This window comes from Colobus angolensis, unplaced genomic scaffold, assembly GCF_000951035.1.
Source record: "Colobus angolensis palliatus isolate OR3802 unplaced genomic scaffold, Cang.pa_1.0 Scaffold172, whole genome shotgun sequence".
Taxonomy (NCBI): Eukaryota; Metazoa; Chordata; class Mammalia; order Primates; family Cercopithecidae; genus Colobus; species Colobus angolensis.
Window position 1 is genome coordinate 1,541,845 of NW_012114844.1, and position 17,391 is coordinate 1,559,235.

The 17,391-nt window shown below is 41.6% G+C and overlaps 1 protein-coding gene across 1 annotated transcript in view; it reads right to left on the reverse strand.

Moving 5' to 3' along the window:
* Window positions 1–7,769: 7,769 nt before the first annotated feature.
* The window catches only part of LOC105509217 (chromosome unknown open reading frame, human C15orf26), a 14,373-nt gene continuing 4,751 nt past the window's right edge, over window positions 7,770–17,391 (reverse strand). The window contains exons 5-7 of the mRNA XM_011938361.1: window positions 12,855–13,013; window positions 8,796–8,869; window positions 7,770–8,389 (exon numbers count right to left, since the gene is read on the reverse strand). Of these exons, the coding sequence (XP_011793751.1) occupies window positions 8,194–8,389; window positions 8,796–8,869; window positions 12,855–13,013 (429 nt within the window). The 3' untranslated portion in view covers window positions 7,770–8,193. The remainder of the gene's footprint in view (window positions 8,390–8,795; window positions 8,870–12,854; window positions 13,014–17,391) is intronic.

The following is a 17,391-nucleotide window of genomic DNA, read 5'->3' on the forward strand; positions in this document are numbered from 1 at the left end:
TAATTTTTCGTTATAAAGTCAAAAAAAAAAAATTGAACTGATACTCTGACCACACTGTTTTTATGGTTTTTCCTCTCTTAAAATGTACATTTTGAAAACTGAAAACTCCCTCATATTTTGCAATAAGCTCAATATTTGAGCAATTCCAAGTGTTGACTTGTTAGCATTATTAACATTGACATCTCGTGGCCACTTTGGAAAACTGCAAGATCAAGTTGGCAGGACAGAAACCAGGCCTCCTTCCAGGTTGCAAAACCTCTTCAAGGTTCATCAGTCCTGACTTCTCAGCAGCCACTGTCATCAGAGGGGGATCTGTTCAGAATTTACCTCTGTCTAACTGCTGGGTTTAGGTGTGTCCCTTCCCCTATCTGGGCCTATCTTCCTCACCTGTAAAATGACCAGGGGAAGCCAAATCACTTGGTCCTTGTAGGTTCTGACACTCTACGGTTCTGCCATTGCCATCCAATCAGATGACAGGAACATGGCATCTCATTGCTGTCTTCATTTGAACATGGTTTGAAATGTTTATTGGATCCTCAAATTACTTCTTTTAGAGTTGCCAGTATAAGCCTTTGCCTTATTTTTCTAACGGGGTGTTTACAGTTTTCTTTTGCATTTGTAGGAGTTCCTTATATATTAACCAATTGACTTCCCTACAACATCATCTCCCCATAGGAAGTGAACCCAGTAATTTAGTCAGGCTCTCCTTGTGCCAAGTCTTCAAGATAACTGAATTTATATTGAATTGTTATCAAATATAGAAATGCTTCTAAATAGTTGCTCTTTTTTATTTTTCTTTTGAGACAGGATCTTGCTCTGTTGTCCAGGGTGGAGTTCAGTGTCATTACCATAGCTCACTGTAACCTCTAACTCCTGGGCACAAGTGATCCTCCCGCCTCAGCCTCCCAAGTAGCTAGAACTACAGGCATGTGCCACCACACCTGGCTCATTTTTTTAATTTTTATTTTTCGTAAAGACGGGTTCTCTCTGTTGCACAGACTGATTTCTTTTTTTTTTTCTTTTTTATTATACTTTAAGTTCTAGGGTACATGTGCATAACATGCAGGTTTGTTACATATGTATACTTGTGCCATGTTGGTGTGCTGCACCCATCAACTCGTCAGCACCCATCAATTCATCATTTATATCAGGTATAACTCCCCAATGCAATCCCTCCCCCCTCCCCCCTCCCCATCATAGGCCCCAGTGTGTGATGTTCCCCTTCCCGAGTCCAAGTGAACTCATTGTTCAGTTCCCACCTATGAGTGAGAACATGCGGTGTTTGGTTTTCTCTTCTTGTGATAGTTTGCTAAGAATGATGGTTTCCAGCTGCATCCATGTCCCTACAAAGGATGCAAACTCATCCTTTTTTATGGCTGCATAGTATTCCATGGTGTATATGTGCCATATTTTCTTAATCCAGTCGCACAGACTGATTTCAAACTCCCAAGCACTAGGAGCACAGGCATGAGCTACACCGGGGCCTACACAGTAGCTCTTAAAATCAAAGTTATTTTATTTTGAAACAGCTACAGACAAATAAGGAGATGATGAGTGTATTTACTAATGGAAAAAACAATGTCTCTATTATTTTTTGCCTTTGAAGGGATATTGGGGGAAAAAAATATCTGCCAAAACCCATTAATCAGACTTCAGCTTTGTTCTCCTCAGGTTTAAGCCTTTGGGGGCTTTCACCAACTATAATTTGAGACTCACAAATGACCTCCTTCAATTGCCTAGTACCCCTCACTCCCAGGCTAACCTTCCTTTCTTGTCCTCTCTCCCCTGCTCAAAAATATATGGTGTCTCCCAAATGCTCCATATATTAATATAGACTGCAACACTCTGACCCCTCTACTTCCTTCAATGTCTCATCTCCTTTCTGACCCTCTCTGCAGTGGAAGCCTTGAAGGTAGCAACACATTTATTCCCCACTGGACCCCCAGTGTCTAGCTCAAGACCTGGTATAAAACAGCCAATGATGTCTGCTGGATCTGGTTGAATGCAAATAGGTCTACTGTATATGGGAAAGGAGTCGAGTCCTCCTCCAGGTATGGAACCAAGTGTGATTAAGATGAATGCACTTACTGACTGGGATGTACACATACTAAAGTCATAGGAAGGCGGAGGGGGAGCAACAGAGGCCCTTTCACACATGGGCACCTGCTCTTGCATAGCCAACATATCCAGTCCTCTCAGAAGCCCTCAAAGGTGAAGTTCTTGGAGCTAGGACATGGCAAACCCTAGCCACTGGGCTCGTTGGTTTCTTCCTTGCTCCTGCTGGCAGGATGCTAAAGGCGCTCCTCAATCCTAAAGTTGTATTTGCTATCAGTTATCCAGGACTTAGGTGAGTGTGATAGAGACAAACAGCCTAGCAGGTGACAGCACTGTAGGTGGGCTGCAGCTATATCCACACAAAAACAACCTCCACTCAGGACCCAGATATTCCCAGGTAACCGCTTCACCTTTCCTGTGCACCTGCTTTTCCTCCTGGGTTTGAATCTCAGGGAGGGGCATGTGCCCCAAATCTGAGTGCCCACCTTCTCCTTCTCTCCTGGCCTTATACCCACCAAGCTATGGAGTCCCATCTCTCTCTTTCTGGCCTCTCTCTAACCTATACCCTTTTCCCAGTGCTTCCTGACACTGCCTTAGTTCATAGCCACATCAGCTCATCCTCCTGTGCCTCCATAATCTCTTTCTAAAGTAAAATCATGACACTTTCCTCCTCAAAGCCTTTCACAGGCTGACCATCACCTTCAAGATCAAATTCAAGTTCGATAATTGATACATGAAGCCAAGAGTGATATTCAAAATAGTTAATCACCTCTATAGCTTTTCCTGAGTATCTCTGGACATTAGCCAAATAAAATAAACTCCAGGCACCATGCTGGGGTAGGGTCTTGGAGGCCCTACCACTGGGCTGAACATTAACCCTTTAGTTGCTGGTTGTAGGGAAGTCCAAGGGTCCCCAGGGAGGTGCCAGGGTTACAGGGGGCACTTCAGGGGCTTGAGTCAGTAGCTATTTTCCAACCAGGATGCAGGCATTATCGTATTTTAACAGCCAGTATAGCCATGCTGAGTGTACCAACACACAGCCCATTTCGAATGTCTCTTGCCAGTCCCCACTTCTCCCCAGGAGAGGTGTTGGCCCTTTGCAAACGCAGTCTCCTTTGCCTAGAATGCTCTTCCCATGCGTGTCCTTTCCAGCTCAAGTGTCATCTGAAGGCAGGCTTCCCTGGCCTCTGGGTATAAGTAATGTGGTCCTTCCACTGGGATTGCAGCATGCCCTGTAAGTAATCACACAGATGGTCTCCTCTTCCCTCTCTCTTGCATTTGCAGGGTCTTTACCTTGTTCCTCACTGTCAAATAATTTATAAACATTTGTTCAATTGAAAGAAAGTGGACCTTAGAGCTGGGAGGAGCCCACTGTCCATGACTCAGGACAAAACTGTGCAGGCATCGTTGCAGCAACAGTGACTCAGTGGCATTTTCTGTATAATGAATGACTGCACACTGCACACAGCACACAGGATGCTCTCCACAATTTGTGATTGTGCACCCTTCCTAATAAGCAATCCTTTTGGGTATTTGCTACCCACATACACTTATATGTAATTCTATTAAAAAATTTTACTCATGTCCATTAAGCGAAAATGTCATGTACATTTAAAAACTAACATTTTGTCTCAAGAAAAGAAAAAAAACTAATATTTTGTCAAGTTGAAGTGCAAAAATAAAAATATAAACTTTTTTTAAAGGTAAAAAATAAAAACTATTCTGGATAGTATAAAGCACACACACATTAATGCACTTTAAAGGATAAAATAATGATATATGCAGAGTTCTAAACTCTTCACATCTCAATGAGCATCTTTGTGTCCCACACTGGAGGTTACTGCAGAGGTGCTGTGTGCCAAAGTCACTGTACACAGGTCCATACAGTGGCTGCGTCCTAGACAGCCAGTCTCCACCTGCTAGTATTCTAAGTTTCCATCAAAGTCCAGCTCAGTGTTAAAAGCAGATTATTAATACGTCTGGAAGTCATGTTAGAGACCACATATTCTAATCTCCATAGGACATTAAAAAAAAGGAAAGAAAGAAAAGGAAGGAAAGAGAGAGAGAGATAAATACCCATTTTACAGCATCCTTTATAAATGGTGAACAAAAAACAGCTAGAAGTAGGCCTAGATCATCGGTCCTCAAATTGCAGACCCCTCCCGGGGACATTTAGCAATGTTAGAGACACTTTTTGTTGTCATGAGTAAAGCGGGCCTACTTCATCTAGTGAATAGAGGCCAGGGATGCTGCCAAACATCTTATAATGCACAGGACGGCAACCACAACAAAGAATTATCTGGACAAAAAAAAAAAAAATAGATTAGAAGGCCCTTGTCCAGAAGAAGGGATAGAATCTGACTTGGTCCTGCCCCAGCTATGCTGTTTAGGAGTTGTGTCCCTGAACAAATCTCTAAGCCTGGCTCCTCTGTAAAAGTTATGGATCCATTCATCTTCTGATTCACTCATTCATTCATTCACTTAACAGATATTTTCCAGGAAATGAAGAAAAACAGCAAAGAACAAGACCTGATCTAACCCCAGAGAGTAGTGAAAATTAAATAAAAATTGGTATAAAAGCCCTTTATAATTTTGAAGTGCACAACAGACCCAAGGTAGAAATACTGATTTGTAAATAACACGAGGTGATGCATATAAGTGCTCACTTTCTAGCTATATATTGTCTTTCATCTATTCTGAGAAGTACAGACTTTTCTTTTTCATATTTTAATACCTCTAAACTCAGTATGCATACATTAAAATGAAGTGCCTCACAATCACCGTCAGCCAGGTGGCAGTCATGCCCCCAGCAGTCACTGTAGTCAGTCACGGATTTACCTGAGTGCAAACTTGGTCAGTGGCACTAATTCCTGGTGGCACTAAAACTGAGACAGAATAGGGAATTAGGGTAACCAAGGGTTAGGGCATGGGCTCAGCAACGTGGACTTCCACTCACCAAGGCTGACTTGGCTACAACCACTGCCGTGTGCCCAATTTACCAGCAGCAGAGACCAACACTGAGCCCTTGATATGGCACCATTACTTGGTTCTTGGCAAGATTAGGCAGCATAGAGGCCACATCCTCACTCCTGTGATAACAAGACAGAAGTTTCTATTTCAGCCTCTAATTGGCTATGGGCAGTCTCCACTTCAGCCTCTGATTGGTCACGGACCAAGTCTCCACTTCAGCCTCTGATTGGTCGTGGGCCAATTATTCATAAGGTGTAACCCTCCAAAGGGCATCTACGAGTGTTACCAAAATTCTTCTAGCTTAACTTAAACCCTAAAAAACATTGTAATCGCGGCTCTTGAGCCTCTTGCCCAAGCCTGTTTGTGCTTTGTAAAGTGTACTTTCACTTAAATAAATCTGTGCTTGTATTGCTTACAGCGTTGCTTCATTCTTTTGTTGCTTTCTGCGTTTTGTGTTGCTCTGTTTGTACACTTTGTTCAATTCTTTGTTCAACGTGCCAAAAACCTGGAAAACTCACAGTCAAGACTTTCCATCTGGTGGAAACCTCTCAGTGTTCAGTCAAGAAGCCATCAGAAGATCACTTAGGAAAGGATCAAGAGCCCTGATGTTGTTTGAAGCTTTCCATGGATATCTTATGGTAGGAGCAAGAATGTACTGAAATTGGTTTAGATACTTTCAGGTGGCTCACACTGTTAAAGAATGTCTTTCCCCAGCTGAAGCCCAAACCCACCTGGTCTCACCCCTTGGAGACACACAGGCAGACCTAACTCTCAGCTAAGCCAGAGGTTCTCAACCCAGGCTGCACATTAAAATAAATTAGCAAGTTTTTACATCACATGTTCTCACTTATTTGTGGGAGCTAAAAATCAAAACAATTGAACTCACGGACATAGAGAGTAGAAGGATGGTTACCACTGGCTGGAAAGGGCACTAGGGACCTGAGAGGGAGGTGGGGTTGGTTAATGGGCACAAAAAAAAAAAAAAAAAAAATAGTTACAAAGACTGATTAAGACCTACTATTTGTTAGCACAACAGGTGACTATAGTCAATAATAACTTAATTGTACATTTAAAAATAACTGAAAGAATGTAATTGGATTGTTTGTAACACACAGGATAAATGCTTGAGGGAACAGATACCCCATTCTCCATAATGTGATTATTTCACATTGCATGCCTGTATCAAAATATCTCACGGCCAGGCGCGATGGTTCACGCCTGTAATCCCGGCACTTTGGGAGGTGGGCGGATTACCTGAGGTCAGGAGTTCAAGACCAGCCTGACCAACATGGAGTAATCCCGTCTCTACTAAAAATACCAGATTAGCCTGACATGGTTGTGCATGCTTGTAATTCCAGCTACTCGGGAGGCTGAGGCAGAAGAATTGCTTGAACCCAGGAGGCGGAGGTTGCAGTGAGCAGAGATCATGCCATTGCACTCCACCCTGGGCAACAAGAGTGAAATTCCATCTCAAAAAATATTAAAAAAAAAATCTCATGTACGGTATAATATATACAACTACTACATACCCACAAAAATTAAAAATTTAGTGAGTTTTTAAAAATACTAATACCTGGGTTCCACTCCAAATCAAATAAGAAGCTCTGGGGTGGGCCCAAGCATCTGTATTTTTTAATGTCCCACCCTAGAAATTCTGATTGAATTGTCCAGAGTGCAGCCTGGGCCGTGGGCTTTTTCAGTATTCTTCAGGAGATTCTAACGTGCAGCCAGAGTGAGACTTGCTGAGGAAAGCCTTCTCTGACTACCCGTAAGGAACCACTGCTTCCTTCTCCACCTCCTAACACAATGGGTCTCTGTTGTGGCTGCATATGGGAACCATCTAAAGAACACTGACAAAGCCCAATGCCCAGGCTGTACCCCAGACCATTCAATCAGAACTTCTGGGCTCAGACCAGGAATCAGTAATTGTTACAGTTCCCAGAGTGAATGCAATGCATAGCCAAGGCTGGAACCACTGCCCTAAATCCCGCAGTACTTGATGGAAAATGCCTGCCTTCTTGAAGAGGGTCAACCTGCATTGACTGAAACTGCATCTATTTAAAACACATTTACATCCCACATTCTACCTCTCAGTATACATGTTTGTGAACCAGCCTAATAGTTTACCTGTATCCACAAGACTTGGAAACTCTATATCCCTTTATAATACCCTACACATCACACGTACTCAATGAAGAATGAACAGGTGAACAAATAAATGGAAGGACATACATTTACTTTGTCAGGAATTATCTAATCACATGGGTGTCACAACTAATGTGCCAGTTTCAAAGACAAGGCAGAGATTTTGCAGTTTAAAAATCATTACAGGCCGGGCACGGTGGCTCAAGCCTGTAATCCCAGCACTTTGGGAGGCCGAGACGGGCGGATCACGAGGTCAGGAGATCGAGACCATCCTGGCTAACACGGTGAAACCCCGTCTCTACTAAAAAATACAAAAAACTAGCCGGGTGAGGTGGCGGGCGCCTGTAGTCCCAGCTACTCGGGAGGCTGAGGCAGGAGAATGGCGTAAACCCGGGAGGCGGAGCTTGCAGTGAGCTGAGATCCGGCCACTGCACTCCAGCCTGGGCGACTGAGCCAGACTCCATCTCAAAAAAAAAAAAAAAAAAAAATTACAAAATAATAGGTTACTGATCGGGTAGAGGTCCTGACTTCGAAAGCCAAAGGTAGAAACAGAAATAGGATGTTTTACAAAGATATAAATGTTTAATTCCAAGGTAAGGCCACAGCTCACAGCTGTCAGTTTTTTTGTGTTTTAGTACATTTAAGAGGGAAAATGTGGTACCAAAAATTCAGTATAGTTCCAACAGCTTAATTACATAGACATAACTTTGAAAAGTAATGCATTGTCCTTGTAGACAATGAAGGATATAAGTAGAGGAAGCTGAGTTCTTCAGAATTTGTTTGTCAACAAAGGGCCATTGTTTGTCACTTTCAAATACTATTTATTCTCCAGAGCTGTTTTTTTCAGCCCTAGACTGTCACCACAAATTCAATAATCTTAATGTAATCTTTGTTTTAATATAGTGCTCAGAGAGTTCCACATCTGATTCAAAAATAGCTTGAGGCATGACTAAAGTTGTTAATTTCTTTTAAAGCTACATTTATGAGAGCGGAACCAGGGAAAACATGCACGTGCTTGGCGCGTTACTGCGTGTCAAGGCCCATGGCCTGCTCCATGGTTCGAGTGTCCTCTGCAGGCGGTTTGGGCAGATCCAACATGGTGGAAGAAGCATCCCTGGGATTCCCAGTAACCAACATCCAGTGGTTCCTTGGTTTTTCAACTCTGTGTGAATCCAGGTATGTGTGAGCTACAACCTCAGCCTCCTTTCCAAAATAGGTGCTGTAGCAAGAGAGAATCAATTGTGGTTTGAAACTGAATAACAACTCTCAATAAGCTGTTATTAATAATTTAATCTCAAAAGTACCTTAAGAAGTGGATTGCTGGATAAAGTGCTAGGGAATCTCTAAAATGGGATATGTTTGCAGGGAGGTTGCACCCTATTTGGGCAAGGATTAGGCCAGTAGGATCCCATTAGAACTAAAATCTTCTTGTAGGGGAAGAACTTGTATAAAAGAAGGGGCTCTAATATAATTTTTCACACCATCGAAGTTCTATGTGGCGGTATTTCATCAGCAAAGGACATTTTTTGTATGTGCAGCCATATACTGTCAATTAAGCTTCTTTGCTTATATTCATGGCCCCCAGCCCCAATCACAGCATTTTGTTGTACCCTGAAATACAATACCTTAAGAAAAGATGCCGGTGGGCTGCGAGTCCCCGATTTGTGTGACAGTGATTGATGAGAATTTTAGCATTTGCCTTAACAAATAAAGAAAATGTGTTATTAGCATTCTAAATTTTTTTTTTTTTTGCTTTTGCTTTGAGGGAAGCAAAAAATTTGCTTCCCTAAAAGCAAAAATTTGACATTACACTATACATTACTCAATTATATATATTATATATATTCACAGGAAAAAATTACATATATTCCCAGTCATGTGCCACTTTATGACATTTCAGTTAGCAAAGGACCACCTATGCGACCACATATACGATCATAAGACCTTATTTTTACTGTACCTTTTCTGTGTTTAGATGCACAAATACTTACCATTGTGTTACAGTTACCTACAGTATTCAGTATAGTAACATGGGGTACAGCTTTGTAGCCTAGGAACACAAAGCTATCCCATGTAGCTTTGGTGTATAGTAGGCTATGCCATCTAGGTTTCCGTAAGTATATTTACGATGTGTAAATCAAAGAAAATTATTGAGGCGAGTCTCAATTATTTTAAGAGGTTTATTTGCCAAGGTCAAGGACATGCCCACCAAAAAGAACACAGAACAACAGGAAAAATTGGTGGTCCATGCTTTTTCCCGAAGAGGGTCTGGGGACCTCAATATTTAAAGTGAAAAGAGCGGGTACTGGGGGGAAGAGGAAGAAAGGAAAAAACAACAACAGCAACAAAAGGAAGGGTAAATAAAAGAGGCAAGCAGTTGCGTTCTTTTGAGTTTTCGGTCAGTGTTCTCCAAATACACATTTTACATGTGAGAGGGGGGTAGAGAAATAGTTACTTATGCATTCCTCTTGGGATCAGTGAATCTGCATTTTTACATAAGATGAAATAAACACGGGGCAGAGGGAGCATTCACACATGCCTTTGTCTCAGGTGAGCAGAAGGATGCCTTTCAATTCTGTCCTTTGTCCCATACTGTGAAGAGAAGCTATTGCTTTACATTGTCAGGGTAACATTCCACATAATTGTTTTAAGGTAAAGATCTGGGGGCCCATGAGGAATTTCCTACTGAGCAAATTGTGAGGGATATACGTAGCTTTAAAATATATGTATATATGTATATATATTATATATATGTGTGTGTGTATATATATATATATACATATAGTGTGTGTGTGTGTATATATTTAGCTATCCTATTTAAGAGCAAAATGGGAGGCAGGTTTGTGTGACCCCATTCCCAGCTTGACTTTTGCTTTGACGTAGTGCGTTTAGGTCCCAAGATTGATTTTCCCTTCACAATGTCCACACAATGACAAAATCACTGTCAGGGTGACCACAATTGCCTAATGATGCATTTCTCAGAACTTATTCCCATCGTTGAGTGACACATGACTGTACATATATTTATACAGACACAGAAAAATGTAGATGCCAAACCATAATGGATGGATGAAATACATTATTGTAGGTATCGGTATGATGAAATCATCACTCAAAGTTATACTGGAGAAGATCTTTGCCACACAAGATATGGTCAATGGTGTTATTCAATGGAAAAAAAGAAGTATCTTCATGATGTCCTATTTTGTAAAAAGAAATGATAAGCAATGGCTTTCTCTGGAAGTGGAACTACTGGTAATTTTCATATTATTTTTGTGCTTTCCTGACTTTTCATAAGTGAACATATGTTTATAATCAGGAAAAATGTATATTATTTCAAAATCCTGACTCATGTAAGCTAAAAGCTGTGTAAGAAAGAAAAAGCAACCCTGCCATCCAGGGCTTGGCCTGGCACTCACAAGTAGGCCTTAGTGTTCTCCTGGGAACAGAATCAACTTCACAGGATGTCCACATCAGACAAGGCCACTCTGTGATCATGAGGGGTCAAAACAAAAACAAGAGCACTCTATAATCATATCTGAACACACATAAAACACAAACATTGGCTAAGCCACTAAATACCAAATACCGGCCTCTCCCAGCTAATATAAGTGACTGACTGCTGCTTCTTTACTAATGACAGCTTTGTCCTCACTCTAGAAATAATCATAGAATTACCCCGACTTCCTGTCAGCATCCAGTCCAGAGCAAAGCCTTACTTCTTGGGATTCTCTCTAACACCATCCAACCAAAGCCCAAATTCTATAAGCATCCTAACACCCTCTTACATGCTTCCCCAGGGTGTGTGTTCTCCCTCACTGCAATAAGTAATCTACCTAACCTGTTAAAACACAGTTGTTCCCGGCAGTCTTTCTAGCCAGAGGTCCTTGACATGTGCAAAGTAGCTCAGACAGGTTTGGGTTTCCCATTTGCAGATGTGTAACTGTATCTCAGTGAGGCTTGGGGAGACTTTCCTCAGGTCATAAGGCGAATCAATAATGGAGAAAAGAACTCCTGGTGCCTGGAACACTGACTGCTCCCTTAACCTCTAAAAAAAACTGGCAGCAATAACAATATAACAACAGTCATGACAACAAGAAACACTTGTGGGTGCCTTCTATGAGCCAGGTACTTTTCGAATTAACACTCTGAATGTACTAACCATTTAGTCTTCACAAAACCTCACAAGGTAGGTACTATTAACACCACAAATTTAGATAGGGAAACTGAAGCACTGACAGTTTAAATTGTGGAACTAGAAGGCAATTCTCAGAAGAGCAAAGCTTAGCAAAGGACAGCTAAAGAGAAAAATTTGTAAAGCCTGTTTCATTGTAGATAATATATATGTCCTCCATGCTTGGAGAAAGAACCTTGTGAAGTCAGGGTCCACCTGGCAGAGGTGAGGGACAGGCATGCTGCGTCAGGTGGACTCAGTGGCCTGCAACCGCGGCCACTTCCTAGTCAGTAGCAAGCAAACCCTGGCCATGCTTGCTACTAATTCCATACTCAACGCAGTGGCTGCCAACACATCTTCATTCTGTTTGCTGGATGCCTCATGAGCAGGAAAGCCTCTGGCCCTTGAAATAGGGAGGCCTACTCTGTGCCCACAAGACCCCCTGACCTTCTCATCAGGACCATGCTTCAGGTTCCAGTCCCATGGGTCCCAGCATCCAGAGAAAATGTCGCACAGTGACAAGGAGAATGATGCTGTCCTGTAGGACCACTGAATTGACTGTGTGGCTACCCTGCTCTCTCCTTGGCTTCTCTAAACTCTTCCTTTTTTTTTTTTTTTTGGAGACAAAGTCTCACTGTTGATCAGAGTGGAGTCCAGTGGCACAATCAGGGCTCACAGCAGCCTCAACCTCCCAGGTTCAGGTAATCCTCCCACCTCAGCCTCTCAAGTAGCTGGGACTACAGGCGCTCACCACTATACCTGGCTAATATTTATTTATTTATTCATTTATTCATTTATTTTAAGACAGAGTCTCACTCTGTCACCCAGGCTACAGTACAATGGTGCAATCTTGTCTCACTGCAACCTCCGCCTCCTGAGTTCAATAGATTCTCATGCCTCAGCCACCTGAGTAGCTTTGATTACAGGTGTGTGCCACCACACCTGACTAATTTTTGTATTTTTTGTAGAGACAGGGGTTTTGCCATGTTGCCCAGGCTGGTCTTGAACTCCCGGCCTCAAGAGATCCGCCTGCCTTAGCCTCCCAAAGTGCTGGGATTGCAGGCGTGATCCACCACACCTGGCCTCAAACTCCTTAAAAATTAGGACTTACCAGAGGCCTTAGTGAAAACAGTGCAAAGGAAGCAGTGTCACAACCCTTACGGTCACACATCAGTGGTTCTTAACCTGATATCAGGGGCAGGGCCTGAGCTTTTTAGCTCCTGAGATGATTCTCATGTGCAGCCAGAGCTGAGAAACTCTAACGCAGGATGCTGCCATGGGGTAAATTAGTGCCTTCCAAACTTGTGTAATAAATGGAAAAGGGAGAGAAAGTCATAAGGCATTTGATTTGTAAGTCTGTGTGTTATGCATGGAAAATAAAAAAGAAAGAAAAGAGAGAGAAAGTCATAAGGCATTTGAGGTATTTGAGCTATAAGTCTGTTTATAGACAGGAATAAATTGCATTCATTTCATAGCATAGGCACCCATGTCTTCCCGATGCTGCACTCACCAGGATGGGGAAGCCTTCATATTCCAGGCGTAACTGGGGGTCAGGGAAGGCAGCCTGCCAGCAGTTCATATGGGAGACCTCATCTGTTAGGTACACTTCCTGGAGCCAAGACCTCTTAGACGATTTCAGGAGGGTCCTGTGGTCACTTGATAAATACAACTGAAAATGACAGCAAGCAGATGCACTACGTCAGAGCTCTGTGAAAAGCTGGGGAATAAAGAAGCAATTGACTGGCTGGATGGCAAGCACATTCAAAGCAATTCTCAAAAACCGTGTTCTTACTGATTGTATGAGAAAGCACAATTTTCCTCTACCTTAGGTATGCCATCTGGCACGCTGAGACCAAGACACATACATACACACACTCACATCTCCAACTACTTTTCCTTCCTCTGAATACCAAACTCAATCTTCCTCTCTCCTTCCTACTCCCTGTCCCCTGTTCCCCTTCAGGATATAGGAACCGGATCAATGGGGTTTTTTGTTTTGTTTTGTTTTGTTTTTGTTTTGAGATAGGGTCTCATTCTGTTGCCCAGGCGGGAGCGCGGTGGCAATCATGGTTCACTGCAGCCTCCAACTCCTGGGCTCAAGCAATCCTCCCACCTCAGCCTCCCGAGTAGCTGGGACTGCAGGTGCACATCGCCATGCCAAGCTAATTTTTTTTATTTTTTGTAGAGATAAGATCCCACTGTTTCCCAAGCTGGTCTTGAACTCCTGGTCTCAAGCAATCCTCCTACCTTGGCCTCCCAAAGTGCTCAATTTATAGGTGTGAATGACCATGTCCAGCCATGGACTAATATTTTATTTAATATAAATGATGTTGCATTAAACTCATCACATGAAATGAATTATTCTTCAAATCAATATCCTCACAGCTGATATTCATTTGTGAGCCTCCAAGGTGACCCACACCCCTCTGGAATCGACGTCCATGCTGAAAATTTATGTTGGCTATCTGGCTGCCTGTAACCTTGCCAAGAAACTACCCCCATCCTGCTGAAAAGTCCGAAATGTTAGTTCTTTGCTAGTTCTTCACTGGTTAAGCCCCACCCTGAATGTGGCAGTAGTTTCTGCATATTTTGACGGGTTTCCAATAAGCACCTTTGCCATGCAAGGCTGTGCTGTGAGGCACTGTGGGCAAGGCAGAGGTGAGTTACTATCCTCATGAGGTTCTCCACCTAGCAGAAGAGGTGATTGAGCACAGAAATGGGAAGCACCTGCATGCACCTTTCTGGTTAGGGAGGTCCAGCAGATTTGCAATGAGCTGGGGGAGGCAGAGGTAGGAGTATAGTACTTTCCTGGGGGATCAAAAGAGGCTCTGAGGAGGAAGCTGGAAAGCCAGAGGGGGTGAGCACAGAGAGGGTGAGGATGTATTATAGAGGGCCTCAGATGCCACAGCAAACAGCCAGAATTTCATTCAAAGGGCAATGGGGAGCCACTGCTGACTCCAGTGAGGATGGGCGGTGACCAGACCTGTGCTTGTAAAAGATCAACCTGAAAAATGAAAAATAATAATAATAAATTTTAAAAATTTAAATTTAAATTAAAAAAAAAAAGGTCACCCTGGCAGCACCCTGTCTAGTATGGTCTGAAGTCAAGATAGACTAAAAGGGCAAAACAGTGGGACCTGGGCTGCTGAGGGGCTGCACTGGGCATAAGAAACAGGCCAAAGTGCAGTATGAAGAGAGAACAGTGCCTAGGAATGGAGGAAGAGACCTGGTAATCAGCTGGACGTGGGTGGGGAAGGGAGATGAGCCTAAAGTAGATTCGCCATTGGCCCTGGATGATGGTGCCTTTCAGAGCAAGAAGAAAACCAGAACTTAAAAAGGCAAATAAGTTCAGGCACAGTGGCTCATGCCTGTAATCTCAGCATTTTGGGAGGCTGAGGCAGGAGGATCACTTGAGGTCAGGAGTTCAAGACAGTCTGGCCAACATGGTGAAACCCTGTCTCTACTAAAAATAGAAAACTTAGCCAGGTGTGGTAGCAGGCGCCTATAATCCCAGCTACGCAGGAAGCTGAGGCATGAGAATTGCTTGAACCCTGGAGGCAGATGCTGCAGTGAGCCGAGATTGCACCACTGCACTCCAGCCTAGGCGACAGAGTGAGACTCCGACTCAAAAAAAAAAAAAAAAAAGGCAAATAATATCTGTCTCAAATCACAAACTTCTTTGTTCACCTAAAGTAACACAATAATAAAATCAGGAACTAACCCAGAAGGGCCACTCTTTCACCAATGCTTCTATGAATGCCCAGAAGGGCTTGCTAATTCAAAGACAAGAAACCAAACTTTGAGGTATAAGAATTGGAGAAGAGAGAAAATTGTCATCATTTGAAAATTAAATAACTGTCTGCCTAGAAAACATAAAAGAATCAACTGAAAAAACTATAGAATTAATACGAGTAAGTTATTTCATCAAAGGTGAATATAAAAATCAATAGCCTTCTTATATTTTTATAAGAGAAATTATCCTTTATTCTATCAAATGTTCTATCCTTACTCTATCAAAAGGACCTCTCTACAATAGCATCTGAAAATACAAGGTACCAAGGAGAACCCCTTAACAAAATCATTGTCAAATCCATGTAAAGGAAAACACAAAATCTTACTTGGGTGATAGAAAATTTTGCTGAGAGAATAAATGGAGAGATATCCCAGAAGAATAAATATGGCAAAGTTACTATGTGAATTTACAAAGTTACTATGTTAATATGTGAATTTACTTCATTTTACAATGCCAATCAAAATATAATACCAAGTAATCTTTTCCCCACAGGGGCAGAGGGACTTGGAAAAAATAACCATTACATTTAACTGAGAAACTAATTCCTAACATAATTCAGACAAAGAAGTGTAATGAGAGGCAACTAGCCCTATGAGCTGTCAAGGTCACAGGGCTATCAGCCCTATCATAAAGCTCTAATAATTAAGACACTACAGTCCTAGAATAAAAATAGACAAGTGGGCTGGGTGCAGTGGCTCACGCCTGTAATGCCAGCACTTTGGGAGGTGGAGGCAGGAGGATCACTTGAACTCAAGAGTTCAAGACCATGGCCAATAATATCTGTTATTGCAGAGATGGTGAAACTCTGTCTCTAAAATAAATAAATAAATAAATCATGTATTTTGAAAACTTAGCCAGGTACAATGGTGTGCACCTGTGGTTCCAGCTACTCGAGAGGCTGAGGCAGGAGAATTGCTCGAGCGTGGGAGGTGGAAGCTGCAGTGAACCATATTCGTGACACTGCACTCCAGCCTAAGTGAGAGAGTGAGACCCTGTCTCAAAAAAAAAGAAATAGATAACTAGAGTTTAATGGATCCAAATAGAAAGCTCAGAAGGAGAGGGTAGTATATACAGTAATTTAATATATGCTAAGGGAAATGTCATGCATCTGTAGAGAAACGAATAATCATTCAAGAGATAATAGATATAACTGATCAGTCATCTGGGACAAAATGAGATATTCACATAAAACCCTTTATCAAAATAAATCCCAAGTTGATTAAATAATAAATGTAAGCAAAAGTCAAATTGCAAACATCTAGAAGCTAATTCGAGTTTTTCTTTTTATCAGATCTCTAAAGCAGTCTTTAAAACTTAAAAGCAATGGAAGGAATTACAAAGAAAAACACTGATACATTTTACTCAAAAATATAATATTAGAACAACTATAAATTAAAAGCCAAGCAGCAAATGGAACTCTTAGCAACACATATGACAAAATTTAGTAATCAATGGTATATAAACCCAAATCAACACAAAGGCAAAAAACGAATGATTTGCAGGAGAGAGGAGAGGGAGGGAGAAAGAAAAAAGAAGCAAGAGAGAAAGGAAGAGATAAGGGAAAGAGAACAAACTTAAAATATAGGAGAAATTACAAGTAGTACAACATTTACATATCATTTTTCCTTTTCATTTTGTTTGCTTGTCAAATTAGCAAAGTTTTAAATTATGATATTTAATACAATCAGTGAAGCAGTAGATGATCATTCTTATTGTTGCTGAGAGTGCAAATTGGTACAGCCCATTACAAAAAGAACTCTTTATATGTATCAATACCTTTAAATGTGTTCATATTCATTGACTCAGTAATTCTTTGCCCAAAAATCTATCCTAAACATAGAATTCCTAACTTGAAGTTTGAGAAGGGAAGTTTTAAGCGTTTATACACAAATGCACACTGGAATTTTACATATAAGAGAGAAATATTGGACCAAACCCAACTGCCCAAAAGTAGAAGAAAAGCTAGGTAAATTATGATACTGCCACACAATTATATATTATGCTCTCATTAAATGCTTTTGTCATTTTAAAAAGCTTTAAAAATGTTATTTTAGAAAGAATAACCTATCTGTATATTTATCTAAGTTTTAAAAAATACATAGGAAAGTAAAAATAAGCCAAAATGTTAATGGTGCTAATCTCTGGTTAAGAAATAGTAATTTACTCCCTTTTTTCAATAAGTCAATACTTAACAGGCTGCAACTTACCATCTGTGGGGTGTCAAAGTTTAGTCGGTAGCATTGCTGCTGCTGCT